Source organism: Oncorhynchus clarkii, chromosome 5 (genome assembly GCF_045791955.1).
Source record: "Oncorhynchus clarkii lewisi isolate Uvic-CL-2024 chromosome 5, UVic_Ocla_1.0, whole genome shotgun sequence".
In the NCBI taxonomy this organism is placed as follows: Eukaryota; Metazoa; Chordata; class Actinopteri; order Salmoniformes; family Salmonidae; genus Oncorhynchus; species Oncorhynchus clarkii.
The window spans coordinates 91,064,403-91,086,301 of NC_092151.1; the positions used below are offsets into that span (position 1 = coordinate 91,064,403).

General features: G+C 46.2%; 1 protein-coding gene across 1 annotated transcript in view; it reads right to left on the reverse strand.

Moving 5' to 3' along the window:
- LOC139409560 (activating transcription factor 6) overlaps positions 1–21,899 on the reverse strand; it is a 112,398-nt gene that overhangs the window by 48,135 nt on the left and 42,364 nt on the right. The window contains exons 8-12 of the mRNA XM_071154892.1: positions 13,589–13,774; positions 13,355–13,446; positions 12,376–12,510; positions 4,285–4,383; positions 1,200–1,302 (exon numbers count right to left, since the gene is read on the reverse strand). Of these exons, the coding sequence (XP_071010993.1) occupies positions 1,200–1,302; positions 4,285–4,383; positions 12,376–12,510; positions 13,355–13,446; positions 13,589–13,774 (615 nt within the window). The remainder of the gene's footprint in view (positions 1–1,199; positions 1,303–4,284; positions 4,384–12,375; positions 12,511–13,354; positions 13,447–13,588; positions 13,775–21,899) is intronic.

Sequence of the window (21,899 nt, forward strand, 5' to 3'; positions counted from 1 at the left end):
TCATGGGATAACACATCCACCCGTCATCAGCAGACATAAGACTGTTTAGATGAGGGCTTTGTTCATTCTTCTAAACAAAGAGGGAGAGAGAGCAGAGGTGAAAGTGATTACTAAAATCCTTCCTCTAACAGTTGTGTTTACTTTCCCAAGACTGCTGGATTAGGTTCATTCCCATGAAGAGAGAGGGAGAGGGGAGGAGGAGAGGGGAGGAAGAGATGGAGAGGGGAGGAGGAGAGGCAGAGAGTGTGGCAGGGTAGAGGAGAGATCCAAAAGACCTAAACTAATGAACTGTCGTAACATTACAGATGGGTTATTAAACTGGAGTAACATTACAGATGGGTTATTAAACTGGAGTAACATTACAGATGGGTTATTAAACTGGAGTATCATAACAGATGGGTTATTAAACTGGAGTAATATTACAGATGGGTTGTTAAACTGGAGTAATATTACAGATGGGTTATTAAACTGGAGTAACATAACAGATGGGTTATTCAACTGTCGTAACAGATGGGTTATTAAACTGGAGTATCATAACAGATGGGTTATTAAACTGGAGTATCATAACAGATGGGTTATTCAACTGGAGTAACATTACAGATGGGTTATTCAACTGGAGTAACATTACAGATGGGTTATTCAACTGGAGTAACATAACAGATGGGTTATTAAACTGGAGTATCATAACAGATGGGTTATTCAACTGGAGTAACATTACAGATGGGTTATTCAACTGGAGTAACATTACAGATGGGTTATTAAACTGGAGTAACATAACAGATGGGTTATTAAACTGGAGTAACATAACAGATGGGTTATTAAACTGGAGTAACATAACAGATGGGTTATTAAACTGGAGTAACATAACAGATGGGTTATTAAACTGGAGTAACATAACAGATGGGTTATTCAACTGGAGTAACATTACAGATGGGTTATTCAACTGGAGTAACATAACAGATGGGTTATTCAACTGGAGTAACATAACAGATCGGTTATTCAACTGGAGTAACATTACAGATCGGTTATTGTACAGTTTGAAAATCTTAGTTTATTATATGTGTGAGTGTGTGTGTGTGTGTGTGTGTGCGTGTGTCAGTGTGAGTGTGTGAGTGCGTGTGCGTGTGTCAGTGTGAGTGTGTGAGTGCGTGTGCGTGTGTAGGGTGCTGCTTTACTAGATGCATCAGTACTGTGCGTACAGGGATAGTCCTGTTTGCTCGGTGCTGGCTGTTGCTCATGCGTCTGGTCTTGGTCCGCTCCACCTCATGTCGATGGACCCAGCCTCGCAGCTCATGGTTCAACCTGTCAACCAAATCACTGAGTCAAGTCACTTAGACATTTCCACATACGTGTGCACTCCGTAGACTGGGAGAGATCTGGTTGGCTGTCCCCCCCCCTCTGCTTTGCTGTGATAGGTTTCTCCATCTAAAGCCTATAAAGTTGTGTCCTTACTCTGTCTACATCTTGGATTTGATTTTAATTCAGCCACTGTAGCACTTTGAGATACTACTACTACTACTACTAATAATAATAATACAACACTTTAAATTTATAAAACTCTCTCTCAAATTAAAGCCAACAATAAGACAATAATTAAAACCCAACTAAATGGATTCAGGATGAAAGCATATCTTTATGACACGTAAAGAAACACTAGGTCTGATTCATTGTTCCATAAAGCTTGGGAGCCAATTTGCTGCAGTGAATTGAAGAGAGTCCACATGGAGTCCATATGCTGAACCTCCAGAACCGATATGTTCTGAACGCTCGTAAACTGAGCCTTAGATGGTTTCCATCTAACTATTGAAAAAGACCCAGGAAAGATATGAATTCACCTGAATCAGATATGGGCATTGCTTTAATAAAATCTTGTGGTTTAGATGTCGTTATTTTAAAAGGCGTACATAGTCGTATGGCCCAATGTGGAGGAACTAGAGATGGGACTAAGTAGGGTTGCAAAATTCTGGAAACTTTCGTAAAAGTTGCCCCTAGGGCAGAGTGTAACAGAGTGTAACTCTAGGGCAGAGTGAAACCGCGTGTAACCCTAGGGCAGAGTGAAACAGCGTGTAACCCTAGGGCAGCGTGTAACCCTAGGGCAGAGTGAAACAGCGTGTAACCCTAGGGCAGAGTGAAACCGCGTGTAACCCTAGGGCAGAGTGTAACCCTAGGGCAGAGTGAAACAGCGTGTAACCCTAGGGCAGAGTGAAACAATGTGTAACCCTAGGGCAGAGTGTAACCCTAGGGCAGAGTGTAACAGAGTGTAACCCTAGGGCAGAGTGAAACCGCGTGTAACCCTAGGGTAGAGTGAAACAGAGTGTAACTCTAGGGCAGAGTGAAACCCTAGGGCAGAGTGAAACAGTGTGTAACCCTAGGGCAGAGTGAAACCGCGTGTAACCCTAGGGCAGAGTGAAACAGCGTGTAACTCTAGGGCAGAGTGAAACAGAGTGTAACCCTAGGGCAGAGTGAAACAGAGTGTAACTCTAGGGCAGAGGGAAACCGCGTGTAACCCTAGGGCAGAGTGTAACCCTAGGGCAGAGTGAAACAGAGTGTAACCCTAGGGCAGCGTGTAACCCTAGGGCAGAGTGAAACAGCGTGTAACCCTAGTGCAGAGTGTAACAGAGTGTAACTCTAGGGCAGAGTGTAACAGAGTGTAACCCTAGGGCAGAGTGTAACCCTAGGGCAGAGTGAAACAGCGTGTAACCCTAGGGCAGCGTGTAACCCTAGGGCAGAGTGAAACAGCGTGTAACCCTAGGGCAGAGTGTAACCCTAGGGCAGAGTGAAACCGCGTGTAACCCTAGGGCAGAGTGTAACCCTAGGGCAGAGTGAAACAGCGTGTAACCCTAGGGCAGAGTGTAACCCTAAGGCAGAGTGAAACCGCGTGTAACCCTAGGGCAGAGTGTAACCCTAGGGCAGAGTGAAACCGCGTGTAACTAGGGCAGAGTGTAACTCTAGGGCAGAGTGAAACAGCGTGTAACCCTAGGGCAGAGTGAAACAGCGTGTAACCCTAGGGCAGAGTGTAACCCTAGGGCAGAGTGAAACAGCGTGTAACCCTAGGGCAGAGTGAAACAGTGTGTAACCCTAGGGCAGAGTGTAACCCCAGGGCAGAGTGAAACAGAGTGTAACTCTAGGGCAGAGTGAAACCCTAGGGCAGAGTGTAACCCTAGGGCATAGTGTAACCCTAGGGCAGAGTGAAACAGTGTGTAACCCTAGGGTAGAGTGAAACCGTGTGTAACCCTAGGGCAGAGTGAAACAGAGTGTAACCCTAGGGCAAAGTGAAACAGAGTGTAACTCTAGGGCAGAGGGAAACAGCGTGTAACCCTAGGGCAGAGTGTAACCCTAGGGCAGAGTGAAACAGAGTGTAACCCTAGGGCAGAGGGAAACAGCGTGTAACCCTAGGGCAGAGTGAAACAGCGTGTAACCCTAAGGCAGAGTGAAACAGAGTGTAACCCTAGGGCAGAGTGTAACCCTAGGGCAGAGTGTAACCCTAGGGCAGAGTGTAACCCTAGGGCAGCGTGTAACCCTAGGGCAGAGGGAAACAGCGTGTAACCCTAGGGCAGAGTGTAACCCTAGGGCAGAGTGTACTCTAGGGCAGAGTGTAACTCTAGGGCAGAGTGTAACCCTAGGGCAGAGGGAAACAGCGTGTAACTCTAGGGCAGAGTGAAACAGAGTGTAACCCTAGGGCAGAGTGTAACCCTAGGGCAGAGTGTACTCTAGGGCAGAGTGTAACTCTAGGGCAGAGTGTAACTCTAGGGCAGAGTGTAACCCTAGGGCAGAGTGTAACCCTAGGGCAGAGTGAAACAGAGTGTAACCCTAGGGCAGAGTGAAACAGAGTGTAACTCTAGGACAGCGTGAAACAGCGTGTAACCCTAGGGCAGAGTGTAACCCTAGGGCAGAGTGAAACAGAGTGTAACCCTAGGGCAGAGGGAAACAGCGTGTAACCCTAGGGCAGAGTGTAACTCTAGGGCAGAGTGTAACCCTAGGGCAGAGTGTAACCCTAGGGCAGAGGGAAACAGCGTGTAACTCTAGGGCAGAGTGAAACAGAGTGTAACCCTAGGGCAGAGTGTAACCCTAGGGCAGAGTGTACTCTAGGGCAGAGTGTAACTCTAGGGCAGAGTGTAACTCTAGGGCAGAGTGTAACCCTAGGGCAGAGTGAAACAGAGTGTAACCCTAGGGCAGAGTGAAACAGAGTGTAACCCTAGGGCAGAGTGAAACAGCGTGTAACCCTAGGGCAGAGTGAAACAGTGTGTAACCCTAGGGCAGAGTGTAACAGCGTGTAGAACTGACCTGAGGCATTTGGTCCTGTTGACAGGCGGCAGACAGGGAGGAGGAGGTCCGAAGAACAGAGGATCCTTCTTCACCACCATCAAAGCCTTGTCCTCCGAACTAAGACAGACAGACGGACGGAGGGAGACAGACAGAGAGAGAGAGAGAGACATAGTCGGGGACACAGACAGAGAGGGAGACACAGACAGAGAGGGAGACACAGACAGAGAGGGAGACACAGACAGAGAGGGAGACACAGACAGAGAGGGAGACACAGACAGAGAGGGAGACACAGACAGAGAGGGAGACAGACAGAGAGAAGAGTTCAGATTTATTTTACTTTGGTGGCAAAAAACAAACTATTCTTGGATACAGGCGAGAGATTCCCCACTGTGAGGTAGTGACTGGAACCAACATGCCTACCAAGGCCACGCGGAGCCCTGAGACTACCCACAGAGTAGTGTAGCTAAGAGTCCAAATGACACTCTCAACTCTTCAACATGGAGGTCATTAATCCCATGTTAAATGATATCTGCACGTACGGTATGCCAAAACGAGGCTGTGAAACAGTGACACGTGCAGAGCTGGCGGTGGGCGTGCGTTTACGTCTGAAGACTTTAAAATGATGAGTCGTACCATCCAGGAAGTGCTGATCTGTTCAATACAATGTGTCCGCAGTCTGTCACAGGCTGGGGAATGTCAGGGATACCTTGGGGATCAGGCTGACAATGACAGAACTCTGAGACGAGCTTCTGCTGACACCGAGCTCTGGCACAGAGAAAAGACGAGGGAAAAGTGCAAACTCGACGACTCGCGAGTTGAAATACGGCGAGGGGGCTGAGCCTAAATAATGGAAATGGAACGGGGGCCAGACTAAACACTCACAGAATATCACAACCAAGATAAAGAAAACGTACATAACACCGGGAGGGAGGGAGAGAGGCAGGGATGGAGGGAGGGAGGTAGGCAGGCAGGGGAGGCTGGGATGGAGAGATAGAGGCAGGGATGGAGGGAGGGAGGCTGGCAGGCATGGGGGAGGCTGGGATGGAGAGAGGGAGGCAGGGATGGAGGGAGGGAGGCTGGCAGGCATGGGGGAGGCTGGGATGGAGAGAGGGAGGCAGGGATGGAGGGAGGGAGGTAGGCAGGCAGGGGGGGAGGCTGGGATGGAGAGATAGAGGCAGGGATGGAGGGAGGGAGGGAGGCTGGCAGGCATGGGGGAGGCTGGGATGGAGAGATAGAGGCAGGGATGGAGGGAGGGAGGGAGGGAGGCTGGCAGGCATGGGGGAGGCTGGGATGGAGAGAGGGAGGCAGGAAGGGAGGCAGGGATGGAGAGAGCGAGGGAGGGGGGAGGCAGGGATGGAGAGAGAGGGAGGGGGGAGGCAGGGATGGAGAGAGAGGGAGGGGGGAGGCAGGGATGGAGAGAGAGGGAGGGGGGAGGCAGGGATGGAGAGAGAGGGAGGGGGGAGGCAGGGATGGAGAGAGAGGGAGGGGGGAGGCAGGGATGGAGAGAGAGAGGGAGGGGGAGGCAGGAAGGGAGGCAGGCCAGCGTATTGGGCACAGATGCTTTGGAGAAGTAGTTGTCCCACAGAGAGGTCTTGAAGGAAGGTCTTAGTTGGCGGTAACAGATGAATGGGTTTCTATAGTATGGATCTTCTAAATTCCACAATCTGTTTTCATGACTGTGCCTCTAATGTAAAGCTCTATGTAAAAGGACTAATCCCATGCAGCTTAATGTCTTTTAAAAAAACGTAAAATGGCTAGAGATTCAACGATAATTCTATGAGAATTCCTGGTGACTCAGGCAGTCAGTGGTTAGGAACTGATGATGTTTTAACTGTCCACCTGCAGACTCGGGCCCCGTTACCCACGACGACGACCGACAGAACTCCACCTACCCCCCCCCCATCAGTCTTTCTGTCCATCCATCTTAGCTAAGGTGCACTAGGCCTCGTCTCGGTGGATCCAGTTTCTCGACAGTCTGGTCTGCCAACGGTTCCGCCAGACAGAACACGGCAGACAGAACACGGCAGACAGAACCCGGCAGGCAGAACACGGCAGGCAGAACACGGCAGACAGAACACGGCAGACAGAACCCGGCAGACAGAACCCGGCAGACAGAACACGGCAGACAGAACCCGGCAGACAGAACCCGGCAGACAGAACACGGCAGACAGAACACGGCAGACAGAACCCGGCAGACAGAACACGGAGGCCTTATAACTCAAAGCCAGGGGTGAGGGGCGCAGAGCAGGGGTACATATTAACTCGCCCAACTGCTGAGGAGGACCCCATGATTAGTTTCATAACCTCCCACCTAGTTCTGTCACCACCCTGTTACAGCTAATGTCTTCCTTCCTGCCGGAGCTGGTATAATGGCACTTGAAGAAGAACTGGTTCGTGTGAAACGTGACCTGCCTCACGCATCGGCTCAGATACTACGACCCAGAATTTTAATAAGAAGGCAACGAGAGGCTATGAAAGCTGTGAAGAAAAATTACATTTTCAAAAAGAGGGCTAGTGGGAGGCACGACCAACCTCATGTCATCAGAGCGTGACATATGCTGAACGAGAGACCTCGGTTTATTATTGTAAAGTTGTGACAGTGTTTTCTCGTAAAGTTTGGTTTATGTACTTTTTGATTTTGGATCGCGCGATGTGGCTAGCCTCAGTTACTGTGAGCACTCCTACAGTGGGGAGAACAAGTATTTGATACACTGACGATTTTGAAGGTTTCCTTACTTACAAAGCATGTAGAGGTCTTTAATTTTTTTTATCATAAGTACATTTCAACTGTGAGAGATGGAATCCAGAAAATCCAGAAAATCACATTGTATGATTTTTAAGTAATTAATTAGCATTTTATTGCGTGACATAAGTATTTGATCACCTACCAACCAGTAAGAATTCCCGGCTCTCACAGACCTGTTAGTTTTTCTTTAACTATTATTTAACAGTGTATCTGTCCCTGCGAGACAAAAACAGCCTGAAGTTGTTTGCTGTACTACTAGCCTAGCTATTCAGCTAGCTACTAGCCTAGCTATTCAGCTAGCTACTAGCCTAGCTATTCAGCTAGCTACTAGCCTAGCTATTCAGCTAGCAGGGGTTTCCACAAACAGCTTGAACACGGATAGCCCTTGTGGACCACGGAGGTGGCGTCTCGTGCTAATTGTGGCTGTATTCCCTGGTGCCTGTTGTTGTTTCCCTGCAACCGGACCTGGCTGGAACTGCGCGGTATAGCTACCAACTTTAGCCGACTCTGCTACCACACCACCTAAAGCTGCATAGTAAAATATATTTTAAAAACCAACAAAAATGACTCTACAAGGAGTTGTTACAACAGCAGGAGAATAGCTTTAAGAGCTTTGTTCAGATATTGGTGGATACAACAAGTAAAATAATGTACGATCTGACCAGAGGTCCCGGACATGAAAAAAACAGTTCTCAATTCTCCCAGAGAGCTTGATGTGATGAAATCGGACTGCAGTAAGATGAGAAACAACATGTCTGTGAATCTACTCTTACCACACTGGTGCAGAACTTTGGAACATTTAAAAAAAAGTTGAACAAAATCCACGTAATAAAGCCAACACCTTCACAATAAATCCATTATTTATTTTAGACAGGTCTAAAGAAATATGATATGAAGAAAATGTATTTCAGAAGAACAGAATAGTATACTCTGAGATCTGACTAAGCCAAATAGCTGTGATGCCAAGTTTGAACCATGTAGGCCTTCAGCAGATCAGGTTGATAGTGACAGAAGTGGTGCCACAATATGTAGGCATTCTCAAGAGAGACCGGCTGGGTCACACATGTCAGCTATGTATGTCTGTATCTAAACAACATTCAGCCTCTGTCATTTCATCTAGATGAGAACCTCTTCTTTCTCCATCTCTCTCTAGGTCTCTCTCTCACTTTTAGGTCTCTCTCTCTGTCTTTCTCTCTCTCTCTCTAATCCATTATTTATTTTAGACAGGTCTAAAGAAACATGATATGGAGAAAATGTATTTCAGAAGAACAGAATACTCTGAGATGTCCTAATGTTAGGCCCTGATCTGGCTAAGCCAAATGGCTGCGGGCTACACTAGTTCATTTAGCAGACAAGATTTAAAGCGGTTTAATGTGCTTCTTGCCTTATTGCACGCAATCTGGGCATCGTTCACCAGTAATAATATATCATTCACAAGTGATAGGCTAATATTGACACCCATGAGACAATCCCTGATTTAATCTTGTCTTTACATACAGTTGAAGTCGGAAGTTTACATACACTTAGGTTGGAGTCATTAAAACTCATTTGTCAACCACTCCACACACTTCTTGTTAACAAACTATAGTTTTGGCAAGTCGATTAGGACATCTACATTGTGCATGACACAAGTCATTCTTCCAACAATTGTTTACAAACAGATGATTTCACTTATAATTCACTGTATCACAATTCCAGTGGGTCAGAAGTTTACATAGATTAAGTTTATTCATTTATTTTTTACCCCTTTCTCCCCCCAATTTCATGGTATCCAATTGTTAGTAGTTACTATCTTGTCTCATCGCTACAACTCCCGTACGGGCTCGGGAGAGACGAAGGTTGAAAGCCATGCGTCCTCCGATACACAACCCAACCAGCCGCACTGCTTCTTAACACAGCACGCATCCAACCCGGAAGCCAGCCGCACCAATGTGTCGGAGGAAACACTGTGCACCTGGCGACCTTGGTTAGCGTCACAGGAGTCGCTGGTGCGCGATGAGACGAGGATATCCCTCCCGGCCAAACCCTCTCTAACCCGGCCAAACCCTCTCTAACCCGGAAGGCTTGTGGAAGGCTACCCGAAATGTTTGATCCAAGTTAAACAATTTAAAGGCAATGCTACCAAATACTAATTGAGTGTATGTAAACTTCTGACCCACTGGGAATGTGATGAAAGAAATAAAAGCTGAAATAAATAATTTTCTCTACTATTTCACATTCTTAAAATAAAGTGGTGATCTTAACTGACCTAAGACTGGGATTTTTTTCTCAGGAATTGTGAAAAACTGAGTGGAAATGTATTTGGCTAAGGTGCATGTAAACTTTCGAATTCAACTGTATACTAAATAATATATGTGTGAAATTTGTTTTGATTTAGAATGGACCATTATCATGCACCTGTCTCAAAACTGGGGAAACAGGGGAATAAAATACACAGCGAACAGACAACGCTTTTCCCAGTGGTTCATTTTCTTGCCAGCCAGGTAGGCTACAACTCCTGTTGTAAAGACAAGCAATGTGCTTAAAGATCTAACCACTAGGCTACCTGCCCAACGCTCTAACCACTAGGCTACCTGCCCAACGCTCTAACCACTAGGCTACAACTCCTGTTGTAAAGACAAGCAAATATTTTTTATTTATGTATTTTATTTTTTATTTATTTAACTAGGCAAGTCAGTTAAGAACAAACTCTTATTTTCAATGACGGCCTAGGAACAGTGGGTTAACTGCCTTGTTCAGGGGCAGAACGACAGTTTTTTACCTTGTCAGATCAGGGATTTGCTCTAGCAACCTTTTGATACTGGCCCAACGCTCTAACCTCTGGGCTACCTGCCCAACGCTCTAACCACTAGGATACCTGCCCAACGCTCTAACCACTAGGCTACCTGCCCAACGCTCTAACCACTAGGCTACCTGCCCAACGCTCTAACCACTGGGCTACCTGCCCAACTCTCTAACCACTAGGCTACCTGCCCAACGCTCTAACCACTAGGCTACCTGCCCAACGCTCTAACCACTAGGCTACCTGCCCAACGCTCTAACCACTGGGCTACCTGCCCAACTCTCTAACCTCTGGGCTACCTGCCCAACGCTCTAACCACTAGGCTACCTGCCCAACGCTCTAACCACTAGGCTACCTGCCCATTGCTCTAACCACTAGGCAACCTGCCCAACGCTCTAACCACTAGGCTACCTGCCCATCGCTCTAACCACTAGGCTACCTGCCCATCGCTCTAGCCACTAGGCAACCTGCCCAACGCTCTAACCACTAGGCTACCTGCCCAACGCTCTAACCACTGCCAAAATAAATATAGTAAGCCTAGCCTATCAAAGCTGATGGGATTCTCCTCTTTTTAATAGAGGCCATCACTCTGTTTTCTCACGCAATTGCATAGCCTATAGAAATGGTGTGCAACATGAGCTCATGAAGTGTTTGGTGTTTGATTAGATTTTCGAAAACATTTGTATTGATGTCTGAGTGATTAGAGGGACAATAGAGTGCTGAGGACCAGGCATTTAGCAGGTTTGGTAGGCCATCAGCAGCATCAGAGCTTGGAGAAGCCTACAGTGACTAAACGGTCACGTGGAATGTGACTGCAATCCGTGCTTGTGACCTCCGGTGTGGCAGTAATACAGTCACATAACAGCCCTAGACATGCTCTGTCAACTGTGGGACCTTATACAGACAGGTGTTTGCCTTTCCAAATCATGTCCAATCAATTGAATTTACCACAGGTGGACCAATTAAGTTGTAGAAACATCTCAAGGATGATCAATGGAAACAGGATGCACCGGAGCTCAATTTGGAGTCTCATAGCAAAGGGGCTGAATACTAATGTAAATAAGGTACTTCTGTTTTACATTTTTTAAATACATTTGCAAACATTTCTAAAAACCTGTTTTGGCTTTGTCATTATGGGGTATCGTGTGTAGAATGAGGACAATTTATTTAATCCATTTTAGAATAAGTCTAATGTAATAAAATGTGGAAAAAGTGAAGGGGTCTGAAATACTTTCCGAATGCCCTGTTTATTACATTTGTGTAGTTCAGTCCTCAAGCTGTTCTTGTCTATTAATGTTCTGTATTATGTCATGTTTTATGTTCTGTGTGGACACATCAAAGCCGCATGTTATTGAGGTAATTTACAAATGAGGCCCAAGGGCCGGTGTCGCATTTCCCAAAAAATATCGATAACCCTTCCGTACAACAAACCCTAACTAGTAAATGCACTGCCTCCTATGTCCAGGTCAACCTAACCCAGCCTCTTCCTCTACCTCCTCCTCTCCTCTCCAGTCCAGGTCAACCCAGCCTCTTCCTCTACCTTCCCCTCTCCAGTCCAGGTCAACCCAACCCAGGCTCTACCTACCCTCTCCAGTCCAGGTCAACCCAACCCAGCATCTTCCTCCCCCTCTCCAGTCCAGGTCAACCCAACCCAGTCTCTACCTCCCCCTCTCCAGTCCAGGTCAACCCAACCCAGTCTCCACCTCTCCAGTCCAGGTCAACCCAACCCAGTCTCTACCTCTCCAGTCCAGGTCAACCCAACCCAGTCTCTACCTCTCCAGTCCAGGTCAACCCAACCCAGTCTCTACCTCTCCAGTCCAGGTCAACCCAACCCAGTCTCTACCTCTCCAGTCCAGGTCAACCCAACCCAGTCTCTACCTCTCCAGTCCAGGTCAACCCAACCCAGTCTCTACCTCTCCAGTCCAGGTCAACCCAACCCAGTCTCTACCTCTCCAGTCCAGACCCACCGTGGTCATCTTACAGTGGAACATGGAGTCTGATCTGTTCTAACACAGTGTTTTTAAACATGGGATCAGCAAATATACAGAATTAGTGTCAGGTAACCAACCATCTCAGAGACAAGCAAACAACGTCCCACGTTCTGGCCCTGGTCCACGGAACTGAGATAGAAAAACAGTCTAAGGCACTGCATCTTAGTGTTGCGACGTCACTTCAGTCTGGGGTTCGATCCCCAGTGTCATTACCGGCCGTGACCGGGAGTCTCATAGGGCGGCGCACAATTGGCCCAGCGTCGTCCGGGGTTAGGGGGGGGCCTTTACTTGGCTCATCGCGCTCTAGCGACTCCTTGTGGCGGGCCGGGCGCCTGCAGGCTGACTTCAGTTGTCAGTTGAACAGTGTTTCCTCCGACACAATTGTGCAGCTGGCTTCCGGGTTAAGTGAGCGGGTGCTCAGAATATCCTGACCTGGACAACACTGACGTACACTGCCGTGTGTGTGTGTGTGTGTGTGTGTGTGTGTAGTATAAACACAGTTAAAGTGCAGAGCAAAGGGGAGGCAGGTTTATGACATGCAGCACGCCCGCCACAGCCAGGTCTGTGGTGATACTGAGTTAGGTCATTACCTGTGGGTCGGAGGGGTGGTCTGGAGGGATTCGGGGCCCACCGGGGTGTCTGTCTCTGGGGAGAAGTCCAGCAGATGTCTGCCGCTGTGCATAGAGCCAGCCTGAAGTTTAGAGCCACGGCCACCTTCAAACAAACTGAAGCAGGACGGGACAGGATGGGGAGAGGAGGGTAGAAGAGAGATGGAGAGAGAGAAAGAGGGAGACATGATCAAAAACCCCTGAGTAAAGAAGGCTGAAACCAATGAGCCTAACATCCAGTGGCCCAAAGACATTCAGTCTTAAAAGCAACAGCAGAATCTCAACTCTGACCTCCATGTGTCTCATCATTTCATGCCACCTGGCCCCATATGGTGGCTATTTTACATTCCAATGGACGGCCCCAATAGTGTTCCTCTAAAGACTCAAGAGTCACATTCAAAACGGGGCGGCAGGGTAGCCAAGTGGTTAGCGCGTTGGACTAGTAACCGGAACGTTGCAAGTTCAAATCCCCGAGCAGACAAGGTCTGTCGTTCTGCCCCTGAACAGGCAGTTAACCCGTCATTGAAAATTTGTTCTTGACTGACTTGCCTAGTTAAATAAAGGTAAAAAAATAAAAAAACACACTATGTTCTCTCAGTCTGCTACTGAAACAGCAAATTCCTAGCTAGGAATACCAACACTTCATAAGCACATGCCCCTTGAACTCCAACTGTTTAGTGGAACACAGGCTACGATATGATACCCTTCTCTCAGTCCCAGAAGTGGACACATGCTCACTCCCCCTGACCTTTTTAAAGGCATTGCAGTGGGAATAAACAAGTGCGGTAGAATGAGAGAGACTCACCTCATTGGTCCCACAGAGACTCACCTCAGTCCCACAGAGACTCACCTCATTGGTCCCACAGAGACTCACCTCAGTCCCACAGAGACTCACCTCATTGGTCCCACAGAGACTCACCTCAGTCCCACAGAGACTCACCTCAGTCCCACAGAGACTCACCTCATTGGTCCCACATTGAGCATGAGGAACACCAGCACAACCATGAGACAAATGGCCCGCCTCTTAGGAGCACTGGTCTTCAGAACCGTGTTCTACAGGAATAGGAAACGCATCATCACGTTATATCACAGGAAACGCATCATTACATCACACATCCACTCCCAGCCTGGCCCAGAAAACATTTTCTCTAAACTGTTTTATATAGTTGACAGGTATTTGTGGTCTAACTCTGACCTCTGACAGAAGTCCCTCCAGCTGTCTCTTCAGGGTGCCGTTCTCATTCTTGAGCAGCTGGTTCTCAGACAGCGCCATCTTGAGACGGACCTCCAGCGTCAGCAGGTACTCCTTCTTCTTCTTACGGGACTGAGACGCTGACTCCCTGTTCTTTATCATCCTCTGCTGCCTCTGGGACACCTTCGACTGGAGGAGAGAGCGGGGATGAAGAGAGAGACGTTAGCCTATACGGGACCATTTGCAACCATTGATGGCCACCATATTAATCGCCAGCTGATCTGTCGTTAAAACCATCAATATATGCTGAAATCATCCGCAAAGCTGATCTCCCATTATTGGCCACCGATTTCCCTCTCCCTAAAGCGGATGTCGGGGGTTTACTCCACTGATTTCCCTCTCCCTAAAGCGGATGTCGGGGGTTTACTCCACTGATTTCCCTCTCCCTAAAGCGGATGTCGGGGGTTTACTCCACTGATTTCCCTCTCCCTAAAGCGGATGTCGGGGGTGTACTCCACTGATTTCCCTCTCCCTAAAGCGGATGTCGGGGGTTTACTCCACTGATTTCCCTCTCCCTAAAGCGGATGTCGGGGGTTTACTCCACCAATTTCCCTCTCCCTAAAGCGGATGTCGGGGTTTACTCTTAGTTCTGATTTCTGCCAACATTTTTCAAGAACATTTCACCCTGTGGTGGGTATCATCATCATCATCCTCAGAACAATTTAATCCTGCTATTATAGCAGACTATGGTGATTGATCTATTTGACAATCATTCCGAACAACTGAATTCAAGTATTTAATTTCCTCGTTTACCACCACAATATAGTCTTACCCTGCATGGAGTAATGACTTTACTTGTCTTAACAATATAGCCTTACCCTGCATGGAGTAATGACTTTACTTGTCTTAACAATATAGCCTTACCCTGCATGGAGTAATGACTTTACTTGTCTTAACAATATAGCCTTACCCTGCATGGAGTAATGACTTTACTTGTCTTAACAATATAGTCTTACCCTGCATGGAGTAATGACTTTACTTCTTAACAATATAGTCTTACCCTGCATGGAGTAATGACTTTACTTCTTAACAATATAGCCTTACCCTGCATGGAGTAATGACTTTACTTGTCTTAACAATATAGTCTTACCCTGCATGGAGTAATGACTTTACTTCTTAACAATATAGTCTTACCCTGCATGGAGTAATGACTTTACTTGTCTTAACAATATAGTCTTACCCTGCATGGAGTAATGACTTTACTTGTCTTAACAATATAGTCTTACCCTGCATGGAGTAATGACTTTACTTGTCTTAACAATATAGTCTTACCCTGCAATATGAGTCTTACCCTGCATGGAGTAATGACTTTACTTGTCTTAACAATATAGTCTTACCCTGCATGGAGTAATGACTTTACTTCTTAACAATATAGTCTTACCCTGCATGGAGTAATGACTTTACTTCTAACAATATAGTCAATATAGTCTTACCTTGCATGGAGTAATGACTTTACTTGTCTTAACAATATAGTCTTACCCTGCATGGAGTAATGACTTTACTTGTCTTAACAATATAGCCTTACCCTGCATGGAGTAATGACTTTACTTGTCTTAACAATATAGCCTTACCCTGCATGGAGTAATGACTTTACTTGTCTTAACAATATAGTCTTACCCTGCATGGAGTAATGACTTTACTTCTTAACAATATAGTCTTACCCTGCATGGAGTAATGACTTTACTTCTTAACAATATAGCCTTACCCTGCATGGAGTAATGACTTTACTTGTCTTAACAATATAGTCTTACCCTGCATGGAGTAATGGCTTTACTTCTTAACAATATAGCCTTACCCTGCATGGAGTAATGACTTTACTTCTTAACAATATAGCCATGAGGGCAAAAGTAAATATTCCTGAACTGTAGGCTACACATTTGGACATGTAAGGGATAATCAACGAGGGTTATGCGTTCTCTGAAAAATAATGAACGACCTACTTGGAAGGTGTGTTCCACGACGTGAAATTGACCTTCCACTAAGTTATTTTCCACAGAACGTATAAAGCCCCTCGTTGATTATCCCTTTTATACCATGGCTATAATTTAACACATTAAACCGCAACAAATGTGTTCATTTGCAAGTAGAAATGTGTTCAACGTCCACTGAAGTAGCATGCAAGTTTACTAGATAGCTACAGTAGTTGTCCTGGTAACCAAACAGACTTGCGCTAGTTTAGCTAACCAAGTCATAGCTAACCAAGTCATAGCTAACCAAGTCATCCAGTCCTAGCTTGCTAGTATTGAATTATGTTTTCAATTCAACTTTTGCTTTCAAAAGGCTGTTCAATAAAACAGTAAGAATGAACTACAGCCATTGAACTCGACCGTGCTAATATTCCGTGCATTATAGGGAAATGATGCATACTCTAGAATGCCCTTCAAGCCAATCAGAAACGATTATTCACCAATGCCATGGTATAACTGAAACTAAAATGGTGATTTTGTTGTATTTTTTCCTCAAATGATAATAAAGTTATTTAAAAACAGACAGATTGATGGGGATTTGTATTATTATACTAGTACGATTTCCGCTGTGGCATGGACATCGACTCTATGGGGTTAAAGTTCTAACAAATGAAATGATCATTTAATTTTTTTATTTTATTTTTTAAATAAACCCCCCCCCCCGTAACTTTGTTTCATTGATATTTCTACCTATAGGTTACTTCCATCCCAGTATCACGGCTGATTGAAATGAAAAAAGTGTAAACATCATGACGAAAGGGAAAAAAACAAGACATTCGTTAGAAAAAAAAAGGTTTGATCTGTGAGTGCCCTGAGCACCTGTTGTGGATTACAGTTAGTACTCAGCAGGAAGGTGGTTCTAGTTCTCAGGGGTGGTTCTAGTTCTCAGGGGTGGTTCTAGTTCTCAGGGGTGGTTCTAGTTCTCAGGGGTGGTTCTAGTTCTCAGGGGTGGTTCTAGTTCTCAGGGGTGGTTCTAGTTCTCAGTGGTGGTTCTAGTTCTCAGGGGTGGTTCTAGTTCTCAGGGGTGGTTCTAGTTCTCAGTGGTGGTTGTGTCAACAGGAGAAGGGCATTTCATCATTCATATCATCTGATTTATCAGCTGGACTTAAACAGGTGGTAAGAGGATGACGTACCCATGAGCACTCATAGTCCGGGAGAGAGAGAGAGCGAGAGAGAGAGAGGAGGGATCTGGCACAGAACACCCGTGAGCATCATTAAGGAATGTGGCTCCTTAAAATAAAGAGTGAGAACCATAGGAGAAGAGAGGGGGATGTGTGAGAAGAGAGTGGGTGGGAAAGTAGCGACAGAAAGCGAGAGAGTGAATGGAAAGAAGGTGGGGTTAACATAAAAACTAGCCTTGCTCTACTTCATTTCCTGGGAAAATTGTTTAGCCTTTGATGCTACCGCTCGCTGATGGCTACCGCTCGCTGACGGCTACCGCTCGCTGACGGCTACCGCTCGCTGACGGCTACCGCTCGCTGACGGCTACCGCTCGCTGACGGCTACCGCTCGCTGACGGCTACCGCTCGCTGACGGCTACCGCTCGCTGACGGCTACCGCTCGCTGATGGCTACCGCTCTCTGCAGCAGAAAATAATAAACAGACATCTAAGACATGTGACATCGTAAACGGTTCCCCCGGCAACACAGCATGGGTTTAAGTCACCCCTAAGACTCCAGAGTACACAGACAACTGCAGGATCAAACTTCCTGACTCAGAGGTTGGGGGGTCAGGCTAAAGGAGACAGAATGGCGGATGTGATCATCCTGCTCTGCTCTATAGACGATGGATGTGTTTATAGACGGTGTCATTCCATGAAGAATGAGTTGTCATCATAAAACACAAACACAGGTTTATACATGCACAGAATGGGGAAGAAGGCATATACACGGAGTACTCAAAACATTAAGAACACCTGCTCTGTCCAAGCTATGATCCCTAATTGAGGTCACTTGTTAAATCCACTTCAAATTTGTGTAGATGAAGTGGAGGAAACATGTTAAAAGAAGGATTTTTAAGTCTCGAGACAATTGAGACATGGATTGTGGGAAAGACAAAATATTCAAGGGCCTATGAACAGGGCTGCTCTGAGGGCATGGGGGCTGCTCTGAGGGCATGGGGGCTGCTCTGAGGGCATGGGGGCTGCTCTGAGGGCATGGGGGCTGCTCTGAGGGCATGGGGGCTGCTCTGAGGGCATGGGGGCTGCTCTGAGGGCTGCTCTGAGGGCAAAAGAGGGGGGGCGGAGCAACTCAATATTAGGAAGATGTTCCTGGTATAGCCAGTGTATATAATGTTTGGTATAGCCAGTGTATATAATGTTTGGTATAGCCAGTGTATATAATGGTTTGGTATAGCCAGTGTATATAATGGTTTGGTATAGCCAGTGTACATAATGTTTGGTATAGCCAGTGTATATAATGTTTGGTATAGCCAGTGTATATAATGTTTGGTATAGCCAGTGTATATACTCTTTCGAAGTTCAAGCTTTAAACACTTTAGCCTATCTGAGAGATGGCTCTGTCTGAGAACCAGGCGCCAAAGGAACCAGAACGGCATATTGAAGAGACAGCTGGAGGGACTAATATCAGAGGTTAGAGTTAGGCCTCATACACACACTAGAAATAAAATGTCATTTGTCCCAGTCAAAAACTTTTAAACCTTATCATCCTGAACATCACCTCTTATCCCGAGGATTTAATCAACACTCAATCATCCTAACCCAAACACACACTTCCCCCATGTGTGTGAATGACAGCTAAACACATCCCCTCCCAGGAACCTGACGGCACCCCTCTCCCCCCAGCAGCAGTAAGCCTGTAAGACACTGGGTCTAATGGACCAGCTGGTTGATTAAGTTATTTGGATCCGGAGAGCAGACGAGGAGGAGGAGAGATGACAGCTCCGTAACAGTTTGTATTCCGTCTCCTGAGAAACTCTCCCGCTCTGTCCTCCCGGCCCAGATCTGGGATCCGTGCCACCACCAGAGCCTGGGAACGCCGGGAGACAGAGGTTACCAGGACACGGGGTGGGCTCTGGTTCAATCGCCACATCAACAGAACCGGTAAGGGAGGAGTTGGGTTGAGTACCACTGGCAGGCCTGGTAACTTTTCACTGATAGATTCCAACTGCCTTCAGTTGGTAGCCTGAACCTCAACACCAGCCGCTCCCAGCACATTATCTTGAATTATCGATTCATAAGACTCGCGTTTTGAGGTTTGGCACACGAGACTAATCAGAGGGCAATAAACAGCAGCACCACAGAGCCTGTTCCTTGATCAGCTGACCACCCTGGTGTTGTTCAGGACTGTTCTTTCCATTCAGATCACCTCAGAGGTCAGAGGCTAATTAAGGAGGAAGTGTGTGATGATCCGTTAAACCCTTCAAAATTCAGATCTTTTAACAAGTAAGACGAAAACATTTCTTTAGTTTACGAGGGGACGTTAAAAAGGTTTAAGTGACAAGTGTTTCCACAGGCCAGCATCTGGACACACATCGTACCCAGGGTCACAGCATCCTCCCCCTGGCCTGGTGTCTACCCGTGTTGGGGGCTTCCCCGAGGCCTGTAGTGTAATGATTTACAGCCCAGAACGTAGCAGAAAATCTCGAAGGAAATCTGAGCATATTATTTTACAAATAGCTCAGTTTTTCAGCTTTGCCACTCTATTTTGACACCTGTCCCAATATTTAGCAAGCTTTTCACACCCTCATAATTACAAACAGTGCATTCGGAAAGTATTCAGACCCTTCACCTTTTACACATTTTGTTACTTTACAGCCTTATTCTAAAATGGAATATATATTTTTTTATTCCTCATCAATCTACAAACAAAACCCCATAATGACAAAGCGTAAACAGGTTATTAGAAATGTTTGCAAATGTATTAAAAATAAAAACAGAAATACCTTATTTACATAACTATTCAGACCCTTTGCTATGAGACTCAAAATTGAGCTCCGGTGCATCCTGTTTCCATTGACCATCCTTGAGATGTTTCTACAACTTGATTGGAGTCCACCTGTGGTAAATTCAATTGATTGGACATGATTTGGAAAGGCACACACCTGTCTATATAAGGTCCCACAGTTGACAGAGCAAAAACCAAGCCATGATGTCGAAGGAATTGTCCGTAGAGCTCCGATACAGGATTGTGTCAAGGCACAGATCTTTGGAAGGGTACCAAAGAATGTCTGCAGCATTGAAGGTCCCCAAGAACACAGTGGCCTCCATCATTCTTAAAAGGAAGAAGATTGGAACCACCAAGACTCTTCCTAGAGCTGGTCGCCCGGCCAAACTGAGCAATCGGGGGAGGAGAGCCTTGGTCAGGGAGGTGACCAAGAACCCAATGGTGACTCTGACAGACGTCCAAAGTTCCTCTGTGGAGATGGGAGAACCTTCCAGAAGGACAACCATCTCTGCAGCACTCCACCAATCAGGCCTTTATGGTACAGTGGCCAGACGGAAACCACTCCTCAGTAAAAGGCACATGACAGCTCACTTGGAGTATGCCAAAAGGCACCTAAAGGACTCTCAGACCATGAGAAACAAGATTGTCTGATCTGATGAAACCCAGATTAAACTCTTTGGCCTGAATGCCAAGCGTCATGTCTGGAGGAAACCTGCCAACATCCCTACAGTGAAGCATGGTGGCAGCATCATGCTCTGAGGATGTTTTTGAGCGGCAGGGACTGGGAGACTAGTCAGGATCGAGGTAAAGATTAATGGAGCAAAGTACAGAGAGATCCTTGATGAAAACCTGCTCCAGAGCGCTCAGGACCGCAGACGGGGGTGAAAGTTCAGCTTCCAACAGGACAATCACCCCGAGCACACAGCCAAGATAATGCAGGAGTGGCTTCGGGACAAGTCTCCGAATATCCTTGAGTGGCCCAGCCAGAGACCGGACTTGAACCCGACCGAACATCTCTGGAGAGACCTGGAAATAGCTGTGCAGCAACGCACCCCATCCAACCTGACAGAGCTAGAAGGCCAGCATCCCGGAGTCGCCTCTTCACTGTTGACGTTGAGACTGGTGTTTTGCGGGTACTATTTAATGAAGATGCAAGTTAAGGTCTTGTGAGGCGTTACTCAAACTAGACACTAATGTACGTATCATCTTGCTCAGTGGTGCACCGGGTTTTCCCACTCCTCTTTCTATTCTGGTTAGAGCCAGTTTGCGCTGTTCTGTGAAGGGAGTAGTAACACAGCGTTGTACGAGATCTTCAGTTTATTGGCAATTTCTCGCAAGGAATAGCCTTCATTTCTCAGAACAAGAATAGACTGATGAGTTTCAGAAGAAAGTGCTTTGTTTCTGGCCAATTTGAGCCTGTTATCGAGCACACAAATGCTGATGCTCCAGATACTCAACTAGTCTAAAGAAGGACAGTTCTATTGCTTCTTTAATCAGAATAACAGTTTTCAGCTGTGCTAACATAATTGCAAAAGGGTTTTCTAATGATCAATTAGCCTTTAAAATAATAAACTTGTATTAGCTAACACAATGTGCCATTGGAACACAGGAGTGATGGTTGCTGATAATGGGCCTCTGTACGCCTATGTAGATGTTCCATTAAAAAGAACCCAGCTACAATAGTCATTTACAACATTATCTACACTGCATTTCTGATCTATTTGAGGTTATTTTAATGGACAAAAAAAATTGCTTTTCTTTAAAAAACAAGGACATTTCTAAGTGACCCCAAACTTTTGAACAGTAGTGTATGTAAATGTGATATCATTTTTAAAATGTTTAATACAAGTGCAAAAATGTCCCAAAAACGTTTTTTGCTTTGTCATTATGGGGTATTGTGATGTCATTATGGGGTATTGTGATGTCATTATGGGGTATTGCGATGTCATTATGGGGTATTGCGATGTCATTATGGGGTATTGGGATGTCATTATGGGGTATTGCGATGTCATTATGGGGTATTGGGATGTCATTATGGGGTATTGGGATGTCATTATGGGGTATTGTGATGTCATTATGGGGTATTGTGATGTCATTATGGGGTATTGCGATGTCATTATGGGGTATTGCGATGTCATTATGGGGTATTGTGATGTCATTATGGGGTATTGTGATGTCATTATGGGGTATTGTGATGTCATTATGGGGTATTGTGATGTCATTATGGGGTATTGTGATGTCATTATGGGGTATTGGGATGTCATTATGGGGTATTGGGATGTCATTATGGGGTATTGGGATGTCATTATGGGGTATTGGGATGTCATTATGGGGTATTGGGATGTCATTATGGGGTATTGCGATGTCATTATGGGGTATTGC